The 17,766-nt window shown below is 35.5% G+C and overlaps 1 protein-coding gene across 1 annotated transcript; it reads left to right on the top strand.

Annotated features, from left to right (window-relative positions):
* Window positions 1-13,943: 13,943 nt before the first annotated feature.
* On the top strand, window positions 13,944-14,915 carry TAS2R42 (taste 2 receptor member 42). The gene has a single exon (XM_055336715.1). The coding sequence runs from the start codon at window positions 13,944-13,946 to the stop codon at window positions 14,913-14,915; it is 972 nt and encodes a 323-aa protein (XP_055192690.1).
* The last annotated feature ends 2,851 nt before the right edge of the window (window positions 14,916-17,766 follow it).

Here is a 17,766-nt window from a genome sequence, read left to right as displayed (position 1 = left end):
TATTCACCTTAGCATGATCCTCTGTAGGTCCATTCATGTCCCAAACGCAAGATTTCCTTCTTTTTATGGTTGAGTTTTTCTTATCTTTTTTTATGTGTGAGTATTTTATGATTATTATTTTTTGATTATTGCCATCTAACAGGTGTGAAGTGATATCTCATTATGTTTTGATATGAATTTCCCTGATGATGAGTGATGTTGAGCATCTTTTTGTATGTCTCTTGGCCACTTGCATAAGTTTTCTTTGGAAACATGTCTATTCAGATCTTCGTCTATTTTTTACTTGGATTGTTTTTTGTTTTTGTTTTGTTTGCATTTGAGTTGTATGAGTTCTTTATATATTTTGGATATTAGTCAGATATATTAGATTATCAGATATATTAGTTGCAAAGATTTTCTCCCATTCTATAGCTTTGTCTTTTCATTTTGTTGATTCTTTTGCTATGCAGAAGCCTTTTAGTTTGACATAGTCCTGCTCTTTATCTTTTGTTTGTTTGTTTTAAAGATTCTATTTATTTATTCGTCACAAACACACACACACACACACCACACACGCGTGTGCGTGTGTGCACGCGAACTTGCACCGAGGCAGAGACACAGGCAGAGGGAGAAGCAGGCTCTATGCAGGGACCCTGATGTGGGACTCAATCCTAGGGCCCCGGGATCCCGAGCCAAAGGCAGATGCTTAACCACTGAGCCACCCAGGCATCCCTAGTTTTGCTCTTTGATTTTTGCTTTTGTGACCTGTGCTTTTGTTGTTTTATACAAAATAAATCATTACCAAGACCAGTCATCAAGGAGCTTTTCTGCTATGTTTTCTTCTAGGAGTTTTGCACTTGCAGGTCTTACACTTAGGTCCTGATTTATTTTGAGTTAATTTTTATGAGTGTAAAATAGAGATCCAGTTTTATTCTTTTGCATGTGAACATCCAGCCTTTACAATATATTTCTTGAAGAGACTATCATTTTTCCATTGAGTATTTTTGGTCCCCTTGTCAAATATTAGTTGACCCTATATGTGTGGGTTTATTTTTGGGCTCTCTATTCTACTTTTTTGGTTACATGTCTGTTTTTATGCCAATACCATATTTTTTTTTGCTTAGGATAGCATTATAATATAGTTTGAAATCAGGATTCAACTTTCTGTAATTAAAAAAAAATCACTTTATGTAGTTAGTTAATGTATCAGCCAATATAAATTAATGGAAAATATATTTAATTTAACCTTAAATTGTACAAAATATATCAAGGAAAAACTGCATTAGTATCTGGTGAAAAATATTGAGATAACTTTCCACATATTAGTAAAAATCTTAAAGAATTAAAAAGTGATAGGCTAGCAGCTCATTTACCTATTTTCTAATATTCTTTTTGCCCAAGTACTTTACTTCAAGTTCTAATTATTAAAGATGAAGAAAATTAGCTAAGCTAAGGTAGAATTTAAAGGCTAACTATAGGGCACATGGGTGGCTCCGTCAACTAAGCATCTGCCTTCAACTCAGATCATGATTCCAGGGTCCTGGGATTGAGCCCTACATTAGACTCCCTGCTCAGTGGGGAGTCTGCTTCTCCCACTGTCCGTGCCTGAAACTCCCCCTGCTTGTACTCTTTCTCATTGTCAAACAAATAAATAAAATCTTTAAAATAGAAAGAAAGAAAAAAAGCCCAATTGTAAACGACATTTGACCTTGACCTCATAATCAGATCCATGTTTAACTTTCATAATTTTAAGTTTGCAAACTATTATATTTAAAAAAGCACTTAAATGGAAGAATTTGTTAAGTGTGCATGGGAATAGAAATTATAAAACAAGAGAATAAAATGTAAAACTTTATAAGAATATAAGACTTTTATATCACAATAACAACAAAAAAAGAAAAACAGTACAACAAAACATTCAAAAACTAAAAGAGGTTAAATAACAAATGAGAAATAGGGATACATAGTTGAAACATCTGGGAAAATTAATTACTTTTTACAAATTGTGTAGTAAAAGACTCTGAGACTGTCACCTTTGTCAAATGTCCAATACTATAACATATGTGTGAGTCTGGAGAGTTCAAGATGCAAGATGCAGGTTATTGTTCATGTTGGGATAGGGGATGTTTGGCTCTGGGAATGTTTCTGGTTGGGAGTTTGTTTATACTCTTCTCTCTCTCTTTTTCTTTTCTTAATTAAAGGAATAAACAGAAAGAATGGTCTGAACCATTCTTGCTCAGCCAACAAATAAAAATACAATCTGCTTTCAGTCAGCAGCATCATTCTTATTGGGACTCATCATATTTCTACCTGTGAGATTATGTCCTTATTTTACAGGACTTTTTCCTACCCATTGATTGATTCAAAAGGAAATAAACAATCATCTCTGTTTCTGTCCTGGCCTGGTGGTATGTTTAGCATCTGCTTCTCAACTTGCTCAGGGACTTGGAAGAATAGGCTACTGAAGACTTAGAAGATACAATAAACAACATTTCTTCCTCTCAACTTTGGTGCCAATTGAGAAGTAGTGTCAGGAACCACAGAATGGAAGTTGGTTTTGGTTTTGTTTTTTTCTGCAGAACAGAAGTTTTAAATTTTATTTTATTTTATTTTATTTTTTTTATTTATGATAGTCACACACACACAGAGAAAGAGAAGTTTTAAATTTTAGTAAGATCCAACTTACCAATTTTTCCTTTCATGAATCATTCTTTGGGTGTTATATCTAACAACTCATCATATGGCCCATCTGGATTTTCTCATTTATTTAAGATTTTATTTATTTATTTGAGAGAGAGAGAGAGAACGAGCAGGGAGAGGAGCAGAGAGAGAGGCAGAAGCAGGCTGCCAATTGAGCAGGGAACCCAATGTGGGACTCATTCCCAGCACCCTGAGATCATGATCTGAGCCAAAGGCATATGCTTAACCAATTGAGCCACTCGGGTGCCGCCCTTCCACTAGTTTTATAGATTTGTATTTTACATTTAGTTATTTATTGGTTTTGAGTTAATTTTTGTGAAAGGTATAAAGTTTGTATTTATGTTCTTCTCTGTTTCTTATTGCATATATTGTCTAGTCAATCAACACCACTTTTTGCAAAGAGTATCCTTTCTTTCTTTCTTTTTTTTTTAAAGATTTTATTTCTTTATTTGAGAGAGAGAGATTGAGAGAGATCAACATGAGGAGGGAGGGGCAGAGGGAGAAGCAGACTCCCCACGAGCAGGACCAGGACCGGTTGATGCCAGGATCCTGGGATGATGCAGGACTCTGGGATCCTGACCTAGGGGGAAGGCAGCGGCTCAAGGGACTAAGCCACCCAGGTGCACCCTTATGAGTTTGCATTTCTTTCTTTCTCTTTCTTTTCTCTTTCTTTCTTTTTCTTTCTTTCTTTCTTTCTTTCTTTCTTTCTTTCTTTCTTTCTTTCTTTCTTTTTGATTTTATTCATTCATGAGAGACAGAGAGAGAGAGAGAGAAAGAGGCAGAGACACAGGCAGAGACACAGGCAGAGGGAGAAGCAGGCTCCCTGCAGGGAGCCTGAGGTGGGACTCAATCCGGGGTCTCCAGGATGACACCCTGGGCCGAAAACAGACGCTGAACCTTTGAGCCACCTGGGCTGCCCAAGAGTATCCTTTCTTTTTTTTTTATAATAAATTTATTTTTTATTGGTGTTCAATTTAACAACATACAGAATAACACCCAGTGCTCATCCCATCAAGTGCCCCCCTCAGTGCCCCTCACCCATTCCCCCCCCCCCCCCCGCCCTCCTCCCCTTCCACCACCCCTAGTTTCGTTTCCCAGAGTTAGGAGTCTCTCATGTTCTGTCTCCCTTTCTGATATTTCCCACACATTTCTTCTCCCTTCCCTTATATTCCCTTTCACTATTATTCATATTCCCCAAATAAATGAGAACATACAATATTTGTCCTTCTCCGATTGACTTACTTCACTCAGCATAATACCCTCCAGTTCCATCCACGTTGAAGCAAATGGTGGGTATTTGTCGTTTCTAATGGCTGAGTAATATTCCATTGTATACATAGACCACATCTTCTTTATCCATTCATCTTTCGATGGACACCGAGGCTCCTTCCACAGTTTGGCTATTGTGGACATTGCTGCTATAAACATCGGGGTGCAGGTGTCCTGGCGTTTCATTGCATCTGAATCTTTGGGGTAAACCCCCAACAGTGCAATTGCTGGGTCGTAGGGCAGGTCTATTTTTCACTCTTTGAGGAACCTCCACACAGTTTTCCAGAGGGGCTGCACCAGTTCACATTCCCACCAACAGTGTAAGAGGGTTCCCTTTTCTCCACATCCTCTCCAACATTTGTGGTTTCCTGCCTTGTTAATTTTCCCCATTCTCACTGGTGTGAGGTGGTATCTCATTGTGGTTTTGATTTGTATTTCCCTGATGGCAAGTGATGCAGAGCATTTTCTCATGTGCATGTTGGCCATGTCTATGTCTTCCTCTGTGAGATTTCTCTCTTCATGTCTTTTGCCCATTTCATGATTGGATTGTTTGTTTCTTTGGTGTTGAGTTTAATAAGTTCTTTATAGATCTTGGAAACTAGCCCTTTATCTGATACGTCATTTGCAAATATCTTCTCCCATTCTGTAGGTTGTCTTTTAGTCTTGTTGACTGTATCCTTTGCTGTGCAAAAGCTTCTCAACACCTCCACATTTAATAGTTAAGCTTGCAAATTCCAAAGAGTATCCTTTCTTAATTGAATTGCCTTTGTCCTTTTGTCAAAGATCAATTGACTACACCTGTGTGAATCTATTTCTGGCCTCTCTGTTATGTTCCAACATCTGTGTGTCTATTCTTTTGTCAATACTGTGCTGTCTTGATTATTGTAGTTTTACAGTAAGTCTTGAAATCAGATTCAATTTTGTTCTTCTTTACTATTTTCTTGGTTAGTCTACATTTCTTGCTCTTCATATAAATTTGGAATGCATTTATTAATAACTACAAAGTAGCTTGCTGGGATTTTGATTGGTATTGCATTCAATCCATACATCAAGTTGGAAAAAATGGAAATCTTATTGAGTCTTTCAATCCATGAACATGGACTATCTCTCCACTTATTTAGGTATTCTTTCATTTCTTTATCAGAGATTTGTCATATTCTGCATATTTGGCTATTTTCATTTAAAAGTTTTGATTTGTGGTCCTCCTGAGAAAAATAGGAACTAAAAATCATTCTCTCCATCTAATGTTCATAAAGCTATACATGGAAATGGTGCTTTTCTTGTTATGGGCTAAAAGTATGTATTTTTCTTGTTATGGAACTAAAGTATTATTTCCTTAATATTAAGTCCCTTTTACAAGACCTGCTAGTGCAGAGCTAAGCATCAGTGAATCAGATTTATGCCAGCCATAGAGGTTTCACACTAAGGTCACAGACATCTCATATCAGAGTCCTAGAAACCTTCCCCATTAAGGTCATTGAGGTTCTCACACTAAAGCCACAGAGACCTAGTAAAGTTTCTCACTAAAGCCACAGAAATCTCTTAGCAAACTCCAAATGTCTCACTCAGTTTCTTGGGTCCTATGTTCTTCTTGACTTAGAAACTCAGGGCTTTTTGTGTAACTCCCAGGCAGATTATTCAAATTTCAACAGATGGAAATTATAGGGTTTTTCTACAAATTTACTGTTGTCCTTTGAATACAGTGATAACCACTGGGTTATTTCATGTTGCTCTTTATACTTTACCTATCAGACCAAATAGAGATCACTAGTCGGCCTGTAATAGTCTCTTATTTGTGATGATGGGAAGTTAGGGTCCCATAGGATTTTTTGTTTATGTGACCAGTTTTCAATCTTGAACTTGAGTACCAACTTGTACCCCATTCTGCTCTAGTGATCTCACAGTAGATAGAAATACTTACATAATTTCTGGTCCTGGATCTGAATAACAATGACTGTTAATAGTAACTAGTTCTTGTATATAGTTTAAAAGTTTACAAACAAAACAAACAAACAAACAAACAAACAAACAAAAAGTTTACAAACATTTTTACATAGTCCATCCTTTTTAATACTTAATTTTGTGACTTAGGAAATATTTGCTCTATTTTAAGAAGGAGGGATCCCTGGGTGGCGCAGTGGTTTGGTGCCTGCCTTTGGCCCAGGGCACGATCCTGGAGACCCGGGATCGAATCCCACGTCGGGGTCCCGGTGCATGGAGCGTGCTTCTCCCTCTGCCTGTGTCTCTGCCTCTCTCTCTCTCTCTCATTCTATGTGACTATCATAAATAAATAAAAATAAAAAAAAATAAAAAAAATTTATTTTAAGAAGGACTGTCCACAAAATCATTAGCAAACTGTTAAGTATTAAAATCACTTTACTTCAGTAAGAAAGCAGGTCTCAGTTCTAGGTGCTACCCAGTGCTTTCCATGGTAGCATGTATTTTGCCCTGCCCCTTTTACTCTTATGACTTTGGATGGGGAAGTGACATCAGAATTCTTAAAGTGCCGGAGTCCAGCTCCAGCTGGGGTGGGTCTCTCGAAGGAAAGGATTGAAAGGAATGAGGAGATGCACACACACATAGAGTCAGGGTGCATACATCTCCTCCTGATCATTTCTCAGGGGCTTTATATCATTTATATCATTTTACATTGCCTTGTTTTTCCAGTTCTTTTTTAATAGATAATTACGTTCTACGTTTTATCGCAAGCATCTTAGATCATTCTAAAGATTAAGAAACAGCTTTTCTCATAAGAAATATTTTTCCTAAAAAAAAAAAGAAATATTTTTCCTTTCAGTTTAGCATAATCTTTATTGATTTCCTGAGAAAGCAATGATCGTGACACAAAGACAAAGGTGCTAGACAGAGCGTGACCTACTCTAGTGGGACAACAAGTCTATGGTACTATGGTTACATGAGAGGGGTTATTATAGTTAAAGATTATATGCAGAAATGTTTAACTTTCTTCCGTCAGTTTACAATACCTACAACCTACCTACAACTTATTTTATCAAAATATGTGTTCCATTGGTTAATTAACTGTCGTCTCTTTTTCTTGATGCTTAAGAGGTGCCTAAAGGACTTCTTCTGTGACAGCTTTAACTGGGCTAGGTTCCCAGATTTCTTTTACCCTTAACTGATCAAAAAACTCAGCATTTCTCATATTAGAGGAATTACAGAGTTGGGGGCATTGGGTTTTATTCTAAGAAGCATGTTAGAGATTTGATTATTTTTAGACTCCATATTAATTTTATGAAAATTCCCCAATAATAATATTATAATGACGCTGAAGATGGCCAAAAAACAAAGTGAAAGGAATCAGTGGGAGCCAGCTGTGGCTTCTCCCGATTTTTCAGGATTAACCCTCATGCCTGGACTTTGTCAAACAGCATGAGTAGCTTGGCTCGTATCACCAAAGGAGGAGCGAATAAGTCAAAATGCCAGTGAATACCAAGATCTGGTGGCATTGAAGGAAGATGCAGTGTACTGACTGACTCACTTGAAGGCGTGGAGATTAGTCTATTGTATCAGACCCAAAACATTGTAAGAAAGTGGCATTTAGGACACAAAGGGTGCCTGTTTCCCAGCTAGGAGAAAAGAAATGAATACGTTTCTTTTCAAATATCTTCCTCTCAGGCGCCTGGCTTGCTCAGTTAGAAGAGCATGAGACTCTTGATCTCGGGGTTGTGAGTTTGGGTTGGGTGTAGAGATTACTTAAATAAAGTTAAAACAATAATAACAACAATAATAAATTTAAGACCAAAAAATAAATATCTTCCTTTAAGTAAAGCTTTTGGGTCCCTGTGGCAGACAAAGAAGATAATACACAAAGTGTCTTGCTAAGCCATGAAAAGTAGCACAACATAGGTACTAAAAACCCAGATTCTGGAGCCAGAGGATCTAGGTTTGAAACCCAGTCCATAACTTACTACCTTTGTGATTTATTTTTCTTATCCCCAATTCTGATTTATCAGGACTTTTCCCCACACCATTGAGCAATTCTCTAACAGCAGCTGGGTATCTTAATGGTCAAGTCAGTTCTGATACTTTCAGCTATAAAATAAATAAGGTCGGAAAATCTAAGGTGAAACATAGTGACCATAGTGAATAACCTTCTTTGTATAAGTGAAATTTGCTGAGAATAGAACTTAAATATTTTTATACTAAAAATGTAATAAGCTAAATATGTGAGGTGATGGGTATAAAAGAATTCTAGTAAATATAAGGTTTATTCTCAGGCATCCTAAATTCACACGTCTAAGCCTAAAAAATATGTCCCTCCATTTCCTTTCCTTTTTTGCATGTATTGTCTGTTAATTGGCAGAATGTATCCAAGCTTAGAGAACTGGGATATATGCTTGACTTTCCCTTCACATTCTCTTTTCAATTACCAAGTCCTGCCATTGCATTTGGTCTCTGAAGTGTTAGTTTTACAATCCATGGTCTGATTTTTAATTAAGCAGCTGTAGAACAATAGAGGTAAGATTTTTTATTACGTTTTAAAATTTTATTTACTTTTAAGGTTTTATTTATTTATTTATGAGAGAGACACACACAGAGAGGCAGAGACATAGGCAGAGGGAGAGAGAAGCAGGCTCCCTGCGGGGGGCCCAATATGGGACTGATCCCAGGACTCTGGGATCACGATGTGAGCCAAAGGCAGATGCTCAACCACTGAGCCACCCAGGTGCAGCTATTACGATTTTTTGATGATACAGTGATGTTCTTCTATTTGCGACCAATGTTTCAGGTTAGGTTGCCCCTCTGTCCACTCCAACTGTGTTATGGGATAGGGATGTGGTTATTTTCAGCAAACCTTTCCAGTTCCTTCCATCACTGTAGAAGATATTTCCTGACTTTTAAAAACAATTGTTACAGGATTGATTTTTACATGTATGATGATGCCTGCCATGGTAACATTTCACTTACCAACTTGGGAAATAGGGATTGATACATAATTTTGCATATTTTCTGAGACCAAATTATATCCATGATTCTAGTTGTGAATTAAAATGTGTGTCAATTTCAAAATAATCAAAAATTATGACAAAGCCTATCTTTAGAGGTGAAGCTATAACTTTAGATCATAAAAAGAAAGAAGAAAGAAAGAAAGAAAGAAAGAAAGAAAGAAAGAAAGAAAGAAAGAAAGAAAGATAGATACTGGGCAGCCCAGGTGGCTCAGTGGTTTAGCGCTGTCTTCAGCCCAGGGCGTGGCCCTGGAGATACAGGATCGAGTCCCACCTCTGGTTCCCTGCATGCAGCCTGCTTCTCTCTCTGCCTGTGTCTCTTTCTTTCTCTGTCCCTCATGAATAAATAAATAAAATATTTAAAAATTTAAAAATTTAAAAAAAAAGAAAGAAAGAAAAAACAAAAAACAACAGTAACAACAGCAAACTTCACTGACCAGATCCATACCCCACATCGGGAGGCAAGGGTGATATATGCAGAAATCCCCATAGATTAACTGCAGGGATTTGAGGTCTGTTTTGATAACTCTAACTTGTGTTCACACTGTGTATTCTTAACACCATACATATTGAAAAAACTTCAGATATTGGATGCTGGGGACAACTAGAAAAGATCAAAATGGCACCAATGGCCCAATCATGCAGTCTCTCATCACCTCACAGCCAAGTTTAAAGGTCACCCATAGGGTAGACACAATTTAAAGGTGACATAGTATAAAATGGCTCCATAAGGACTATGTCTGAATTATTTTGGATCCATATCTTTTTAATCTCTGGGAGAGCCATAAAGGTAGGGCTAGATATCAGATATTTTTTTCTAATGAAAAAAATTTTTTTTAGCACCAACTGTGTTATAATCCACAGGAGCTCTTCTTCACAACTCCATCTGCTTCTGTTCATGGAAACCAAGCCAACTTTTCTCTAAGGCCCCTTTACCTACTGCATAATTATTGTTGGCTCTAGGAACCATATTTAATAAATCCAACATTTGCTTTTGGGTGACTGGGTCATACAACATGCACACAGTTAATTTTAGTTAATTTTATAAAATCAAGTCAACTTAGACCCATTACTTACATCCAAATACTTTCAATTAATAGTAAGGTACTGTAGAAGAAAATTCCAGTTGTATAGTCTAGCATCTGCTTTACTTTTTGTTGTCCTAACCATGTTTTGATAACTATAAGTGGCTTTAGATTATCTTCCATAGCTAAAGATACAGGCACAAATTTGTTAGGCAAAGAAAATGCAAAAAGAATGATCGATTATCAGTCTGTATTTGCACATTAGCAAACAAGAGATTATCTCACCCTTATTTGCTCACATGGAAAATAGCATTCTATAGTTTGGTTTAAAAAAAAAACCACAACACACAAGTGACTGGCCTAGATGAAAGGAAGGACTGGACTTGATTATTTTGTGGAGAAATGGTTGCTTTTCAACTTGAGATAAATTCATGACCTAGATACGAAGCAGAGAATTTTAATACATTCAACCATGAAGTTAGAGAATTTAATGACCATGGATGCATACCTAAAATAGGAAAATGTGTAATAATGGTTTAAATTTTTTTTGAGATTTTTATTTTTAAGTAATAATGGTTTAAGTTTTTAAAAATATCTAGAGGCTTTAATTATATCTAATGTGTAATTAATACATACTGGCTAAAAAAAACTAAAGCCATTTCAGACTTCCTAACATTCTCCACAAAGGTACTGCATACTTTTTTTGTGTGTGATTTATTTTTAGATACTTGATGTCTTTTGAGGTTATGGAAATTTCATTTTTTAAAAGAATATTTCATTTTAACTGTTTTTTGATGGTATGAAGAAATGGAAAAGATTTTTGCGTGTTTATTATGTGTCCAGAAACTTTGTAAATGGATATTTCAACAACGTATTAAAGAATCTTTTTGGATTTTCTGTATAATCTCAATCATCATCTATGAATAAGGTCAGTTTTGTTTATTTTGTGCTTCATAGTCTTATATCTTTTATATCATTTTCTTGCCTTACTACGATTGGTGAAAACCTCCAAAAAATCGACATAGTGAGATGTTTTTAGCTCATGTGGTCCCAAACTCAGGGGAAATGAATTCAGTGTATCCATAGTATAATATTTACTCCAGATTTTTGTGCACAACTTTTTATCGGGATAAAGAATATTACATTCTATTCCCAGTTTGCTAAGAATCTTTATTATAAATAAATATAGATTTATATTACACTTTTTTCCCCCTGGTGTTTCTCCTTTAATCTATTATTGTGTTGATTACATTAACTGGTTTTCTAATGCTTCATTATTGGGATCACATTGACATGGCAGTTCAGTTTCTAATCAGTTGAACTAATTTTTCTTTTTCTTTTTTAAAAGATTTTATATATTTATTCATGAGAAATACAGAGAGGCAGAGACATAGGCAAAGGGAGAAGCAGGCTCCCTGCAGGAAGCCTAATGCGGTATCAATCCCAGGACCCCGGGATCACGATGCAAGCCAAAAGCAGACAGATGGCCAACCACTCAGCCATTCAGGTGCCCCTGAACTATTTTTTTCTAGTTTTCTATACTTTTCTATACTTAGGACTTCCTTGCTACCCCCTTCTAAGAGACCCTTTTGTTAATATCAGGAAGTATGTGTTACTTTCTCTTTCTAACACTCTTTACTCTTGGTTGCTTTGAAACCCTTATCCTCTTGGTTTCCCTTCTCTGACTGCTTTTTGCTTTTCTTCATCCTCTGCTGTTTCTCAGGGCCTTGGAGTTCATCACCTCTTATGGCACCAAGTATGTGCTGATGACTCCCAACTCTTTGCTTATAATCTAAATTTCTTTTCTGAGCTGCAGTCACAAATACCCAAGTGCCTACCCCATCTTTCTACTTAGATGACTTACAGACATTCCAAAAATGTTCAAAACAGAACTCATCATCCTCCAACTTTTCTTTTGTCTTCCTCCTTTGTTTCTAAACCTACTCTCTCTCCAGGGATTCTGTCAGGTCCCAGTACTCCACGCATCTACATGCAAAAGAAGAAACCCAGATGTGCTGGCTTCTTTTCCTTTTTATAGCCCGTCACTAAGACTTACTAATTCTACCCTCTAAATGCTTATTATAGCCATGAATTTCTATTTCCAGATATTAATCTGGTCAAAGCTATCATTCTCCTCTTGAAAAATACTACTGCCAAGTTTATTTTCTTTCAGCCTTGCTCTAGGCAATAAATTCCTTCCTTTCTCCTTCCTTGTTTCTTTCTTTCTCTTTCTTCTTATAATTTTAAATATTTGTCCTAAATTAAAAATTGTCATACAAGATAATTTACCAATAACTCATTGTACATCATTGTTCTTAATATATACACTTAAAAATTAATAGAATTTAATTCTGGAGTACTGAAAAGGGCCAAGTATTATTATTTTTTTAATTTTTTTAAATTTATTTATTTATTTATTTATTTATTTATTTATTTATTTATTTATGATAGTCACACACACAGAGAGAGAGAGAGAGAGGCAGAGACACAGGCAGAGGGAGAAGCAGGCTCCATGCACCGGGAGCCCGACGTGGGATTCGATTTCGGGTCTCCAGGATCGCCCCTGGGCCAAAGGCAGGTGCTAAACCGCTGCGCCACCCAGGGATCCCCCCAAGTATTATTTTTAATGATTGTATTCATTATTTTGGATGTTGTCTGGCAACACGTGAATACTTAATGCCATCAAGACACAAAGTCTGTAACTTTAAATTAATTTCTGATACATTGATGACTTTTGTCAAAATCATTGTTCCTAGAATACAGAACAGATACTTTTGTTTACTATTTCCTTATTTAATCTGAAATGATTTTTTATTTTCTATCTATTAAGGCTAAATGGATAGCATTATATCTCTGGCCAAAACAAACAAAACAAGTACAAAGATAAAAAGCAAAACTGGGAGGGACACCTGGGTGGGTCAGTGGTTGAGCATCAGTCTGCCTTTGGCTCAGGTTGTGACTCCAGGGTCCCAGGATCAAGTCCTACAGTGGGCTCCCAGCAGGGAGCCTGCTTCTCCCTCTGCCTGTGTCTCTGCCTCTTTCTGTGTGTCTCTCATGAATAAATAAGTAAAATTTTTACAAAAAGAACATTTAGATTGTAATTACAGTAAATTATCAGTGAGAAGAGTTTAATTTCAGAAAAGTAATTTGGATTTTGCTATCTTTTTGTGTTTGATCAATCCAAAATATAACTTAGCAGTTCCCTCATGAAATTCTAGTTATCTATACAATCCAAGGTAAGTATCATTTTTTTCTCTTTCTCCAAGAGTAATATTTGTACTTACCCTTTTTTGTGTTCACATTGCATTTTATTCTTACTTCTTATTGTTTCTGTGTTTTCACTATTTTATGAATTTCCTAATGCTTTTTTTGGTAGTAAACTATATTGCGTTGAGAAATGGGTCTAATGCATAGCAGGCACTCAAGATATAGTCACTGAATTATAACTAAATTTTAGACTAGATTACTTAGATTTAGATTATTATTAGACTATTTCAGAGCTTTCTATGAAAAGCAACTAAAATATTTGGATTTAAATGGTATTGTATTTCAGGTGAGATTACTTTTTTCACAAATCAGTGAAAAAGAATCTGACCCATATTTGCATGCTAACGAATTTGACTTAAACCTTGTAATCATTACCTCTAATGGAAAATTTGAATCCTTGCCAATCATAAATAGAAACACATACTGTTTGGTTTGGAAATTAGTAGCCCTTTCAAATAAATAAAAGCATCTTCATGAAACTATGTGAGACTGTGCACTTTAGCAGATCTAAGATCGGCATTACAATAAAAGCAGAAAGATTTCTTTAAATATATATATATGTATATATGTATATATGTATATGACTGTACCCAACAACAGGAGATTCTGCTTAAGATTGGAATTGCAATAAAACCAGTGAATATAACTGTCAGAAATGGATATTATTCTGAAATAGTTTGATCATAAATTTATCAATGAGACACAGTATTAGAAATTTGGATTTTTTTCTGTGGAAATGTTAGCTGGATTGGATATAATTTTTCTTACACTGTCAACAGCAGAATTCATAATTGGAATGTTGGGGAATGCGTTCATTGGACTGGTAAACTGCTCTGAATGGGTCAAGAACCAGAAAATCTCTTTAGCTGACTTCATCCTCATCTGCTTGGCTATCTCCAGAATCGCTCAGCTGTTGGTGTCATGGTTTGAATCATTTATGATGGGACTATCTCCACTTTTCTTTTCTACTTATAAACTGGCAAAATCTATTACTTTGCTTTGGAGAATAACTCATCATTTGGCTACGTGGTTTAGTACCTGCCTAAGCATTTTCTACGTCCTTAAGATAGCTCAGTTCTCTCATTCCCTTTTCCTCTGGCTGAGGTGGAGAATGAACAGAGTGGTTCTTGCAATTCTTGTATTTTCTTTGTTCTTTCTACTGTTTGACTTTCTAATGCTAGAAACATTCAATGATCTCTTCTTGAATGTCGATGCAATGGATGAAAGTAATCTGACTTTATATATAAATGAAAGTAAAACTTTTTATGTTAAAACCCTGATTCTTCTTAGTTTTTCCTATATCATTCCTATTATTCTGTCCCTGACCTCATTGCTCCTTTTATTTCTGTCCTTGGTAAAACACATCAGAAATTTGCAGCTCAACTCCATGGGCTCCAGGGATTCCAGCACACAGGCCCATAAAAAAGCCATTAAAATGGTGATGTCTTTCCTCTTCCTTTTCACAGTTCACTTTTTTTCCATACAATTGTCAAATTGGATGTTTTTTTTATTTTGGAACAAGAAGATCACAAAGTTTATCATGTTGGCCGTTTATGTCTTTCCCTCAAGCCACTCACTAATTTTGATTCTGGGAAACAGCAAGCTGAGACAGACAGCCTTGAAGGTACTGTGGCATCTTAAAAGCTCCCTGAAAAGAGAAAAACCAAATTCATCTTTACCGATAGACTTTCCAGAATCTTTCCAATGATGAATACTTAATGAGGAGTCTTTGAGGATCTATTTCACTTCTACTGTTTTTTTCTGCTGGGTTCCTTTAAACACTGTTGAGCATTATTGAAATTTTCCCTAGAAAATGTTGCTTTTGATAACTGACACATGGTCAGCCAATATAATTTTAAAAGTATTCATTTTTGTTTAAAACATTGGTTACCAATATTTTAAAATCTCAAGTGTTCTTTTCAAAAGAATCCAAATTATTACATTTTATATGCAAAAGATGTACTTAATTATTATACTCATGTGGGGAGAAGAGGCATGTCATGTTTTAGAAATCAAGATAAATTACAAACTTCACTAAGTAAATGATCTACAAAATATTGATAGAAAAATTAATTGAGCAACTACGTTATAGATGGGAAAAACATGACTTCAAAGTTTAAAGGTCTATTTTATTTTATTTTTTATTTTAATTTTAATTTTTAAAAAAGATTTTATTTATTTATTCATGAGAAACACAGAGAGAGGCAGAGACACAGGCAGAGGGAGAAGCAGGCTCCCCACAAGGAGCCTGATGTGGGACTCAATCCCGGATCCCGGGATCATACCCTGAGCCAAAGGCAGATGCTCAACTGCTGAGTTACTCAGGCAATTCCCTATATATATATATATATATTTTTTTTTTTTGTGAAAAAGTTTTTCATTGTTGTCATTAGAGGTCTTATTGATAACATGGGAATGAGGTGTTGGAAAATAATATTCATAGTGCTAAATAAACTAGAAACATGCTTATAATGCTAATGTTAATTTGAAATTCCAAATCAAACATGTTTGATGTATCTTGGCACTTATTAATTTTGCTAAATTTCAGGATATACAATATTATTTTCAGAGTGATAGATATTGATATTTCTACCATACTATGTAACAGAATTAAAAATACAAAAATTATTCCATAATTCAAAATCATACTTGTTGCTACTATAAAAATATCATAATTACATTTTGAGAATGATTATGTTTGTGTGTGTGCACATATTTCTTATTGCAGTCTGGTTACTAGAGTTCTTAGAGAAACAAATAGAAACAGGTCAAAAGAAAAATTTATAACAACACCATATGTTTAATGTAAGTGTTAGATGTGCATAAATATATGTACATATATATGTATATATGGTGCTGTTTTGACTATAGTAATCTAAATTTAGATAAGGTAATGACAAATTGTAAGTAAGGTTAAGACTAGGAAAGTTTATTATAAAATTTTGGATATGATGGTATAGATTATATTATATAGAATCTATGCAGGTATCTATAATGGAATTCTTGAAAAATGAAGAATTCTTTCTTAGAGTTTACCTTTGATGTATTCTTTAGATTGTGTTAAAGAAACAGAAAGTTGTAATTAAACAATGATTAATGCATGGGTTGTAAATTAATCTTGATGGAGCCATAGGTACTGGCACTGCTCTAGGGCTGTTCCCTGAAGCTGAGAATGATGTTAGAATTATTAACATTCCTCCCCATCCTCCCTCGCTGTATGTAGAAAACTAAACTGCAAACACATCTAGGCTATATGGTGCTTCTGTGTTCAATAACAATAATGATAATAATTTTAATGGTAAGAAATATTTTACTCTTTTTATGAAGTAATTTACGTTTGACAAAATAAAATGTACATGCACTATTTTGGGAATTAACCTAATACTGACACTGTAATTATCTGGCCTTGGTAAAAGGGAATATGTAAATCAAGCTGGATACATTTAGATTCAGATATTGAGTTGGTTTTGTTTTAGATATCCTATCATATAAATGACTTAAAGATAATCTCATGCTCTTTATAAGATGATAACCAAAAATATTATTTAGTTTTTAGTTTTATTAAACTTTTCTTTGATAGGCAAGACAAAGTAATTAAGCCAATTTGTGAGCAACTCTTGTTTCTAATAAGTGGGCCTTAGGGGTAAGTGTGTAAATTTTTAACTAGGAGCGAGTCCACACTTACGTAAGCAAAGTGAGGGAGATAGAACTCTAAGGAATGGGGTCCCCTTTCTTGACAAAGAAATTCAGCAAAGGATTAGTATGAGAAGATAAGGTCATGGGTTGGACCTTATTGCAATTGATGTATTGTAATCTGTATATCTGAACAGCAAGTGAGATCAAGCCCTGAACCTCTACTTTCCCCATAACAAGAGCCTTTGTGGGGGACTCAGCAGCAGTCGAATCACCAGCCAAGAAGAGTCAATTCCCATACACGTGTTGTCCATCCCATACAATCTGGAGAAGAAATACTTGTGATTATATCCTATTCTGGAACCATAGTGTTAAGGAAAGATAGATATTGTCACTGATTTCTTGTTAACTGTCTTTCTCACCCACCAAATAAATGTTCATTTAAAGAATCTGGTGTAATCACTGCTTGTTTCAATTTGTCCACCCAGGTGACTTATAGGAGAGGAACAAATAACCTGTTTCTATTGCTGAAATAGTTGCATCTCTAATCTTTAGGTCTAGTACTGGAGGCATCTGATAGACCATAAATCAAGCACAGCAAGACATTTTTCTCAAACTTTAGTGAATGTATCTATCAGATAGAAACCCATATCTCTACTGATCTCTGAGAAAAGAATGCAAATTTTCTCAATGTCTCAGGTGATTTATCTACTATTGGTAGGTGGCTTCTCCTACCAAGATCTTGACTAGGCCCCGTCTCCTCTGAGCCAAGGACACCTTTAGTGGACTTCTGCATCATCACACAGTCCCCCCCCCCCCCAAGTTCTGTCATTCAAGACCCTAGGTATTGCTGTCTGGAGTAATCTATGTCCTATTCAGAACCTTAAGGGCAATCTTCATAAGAAAAAAATGATTTGAAAAGCTTG

The sequence above is a fragment of the Nyctereutes procyonoides genome, unplaced genomic scaffold, assembly GCF_905146905.1.
Source record: "Nyctereutes procyonoides isolate TBG_1078 unplaced genomic scaffold, NYPRO_anot_genome, whole genome shotgun sequence".
NCBI lineage: Eukaryota > Metazoa > Chordata > Mammalia > Carnivora > Canidae > Nyctereutes > Nyctereutes procyonoides.
Note: the sequence above shows the minus strand (reverse complement) of the source record. Positions and strands in the feature narration are given on the sequence as shown.

Coding starts and splice junctions, on each gene's coding strand:
- TAS2R42 (XM_055336715.1), top strand. CDS start 13,944: ATGTTAGCTGGATTGGATATAATTTTTCTTACACTGTCAACAGCAGAA.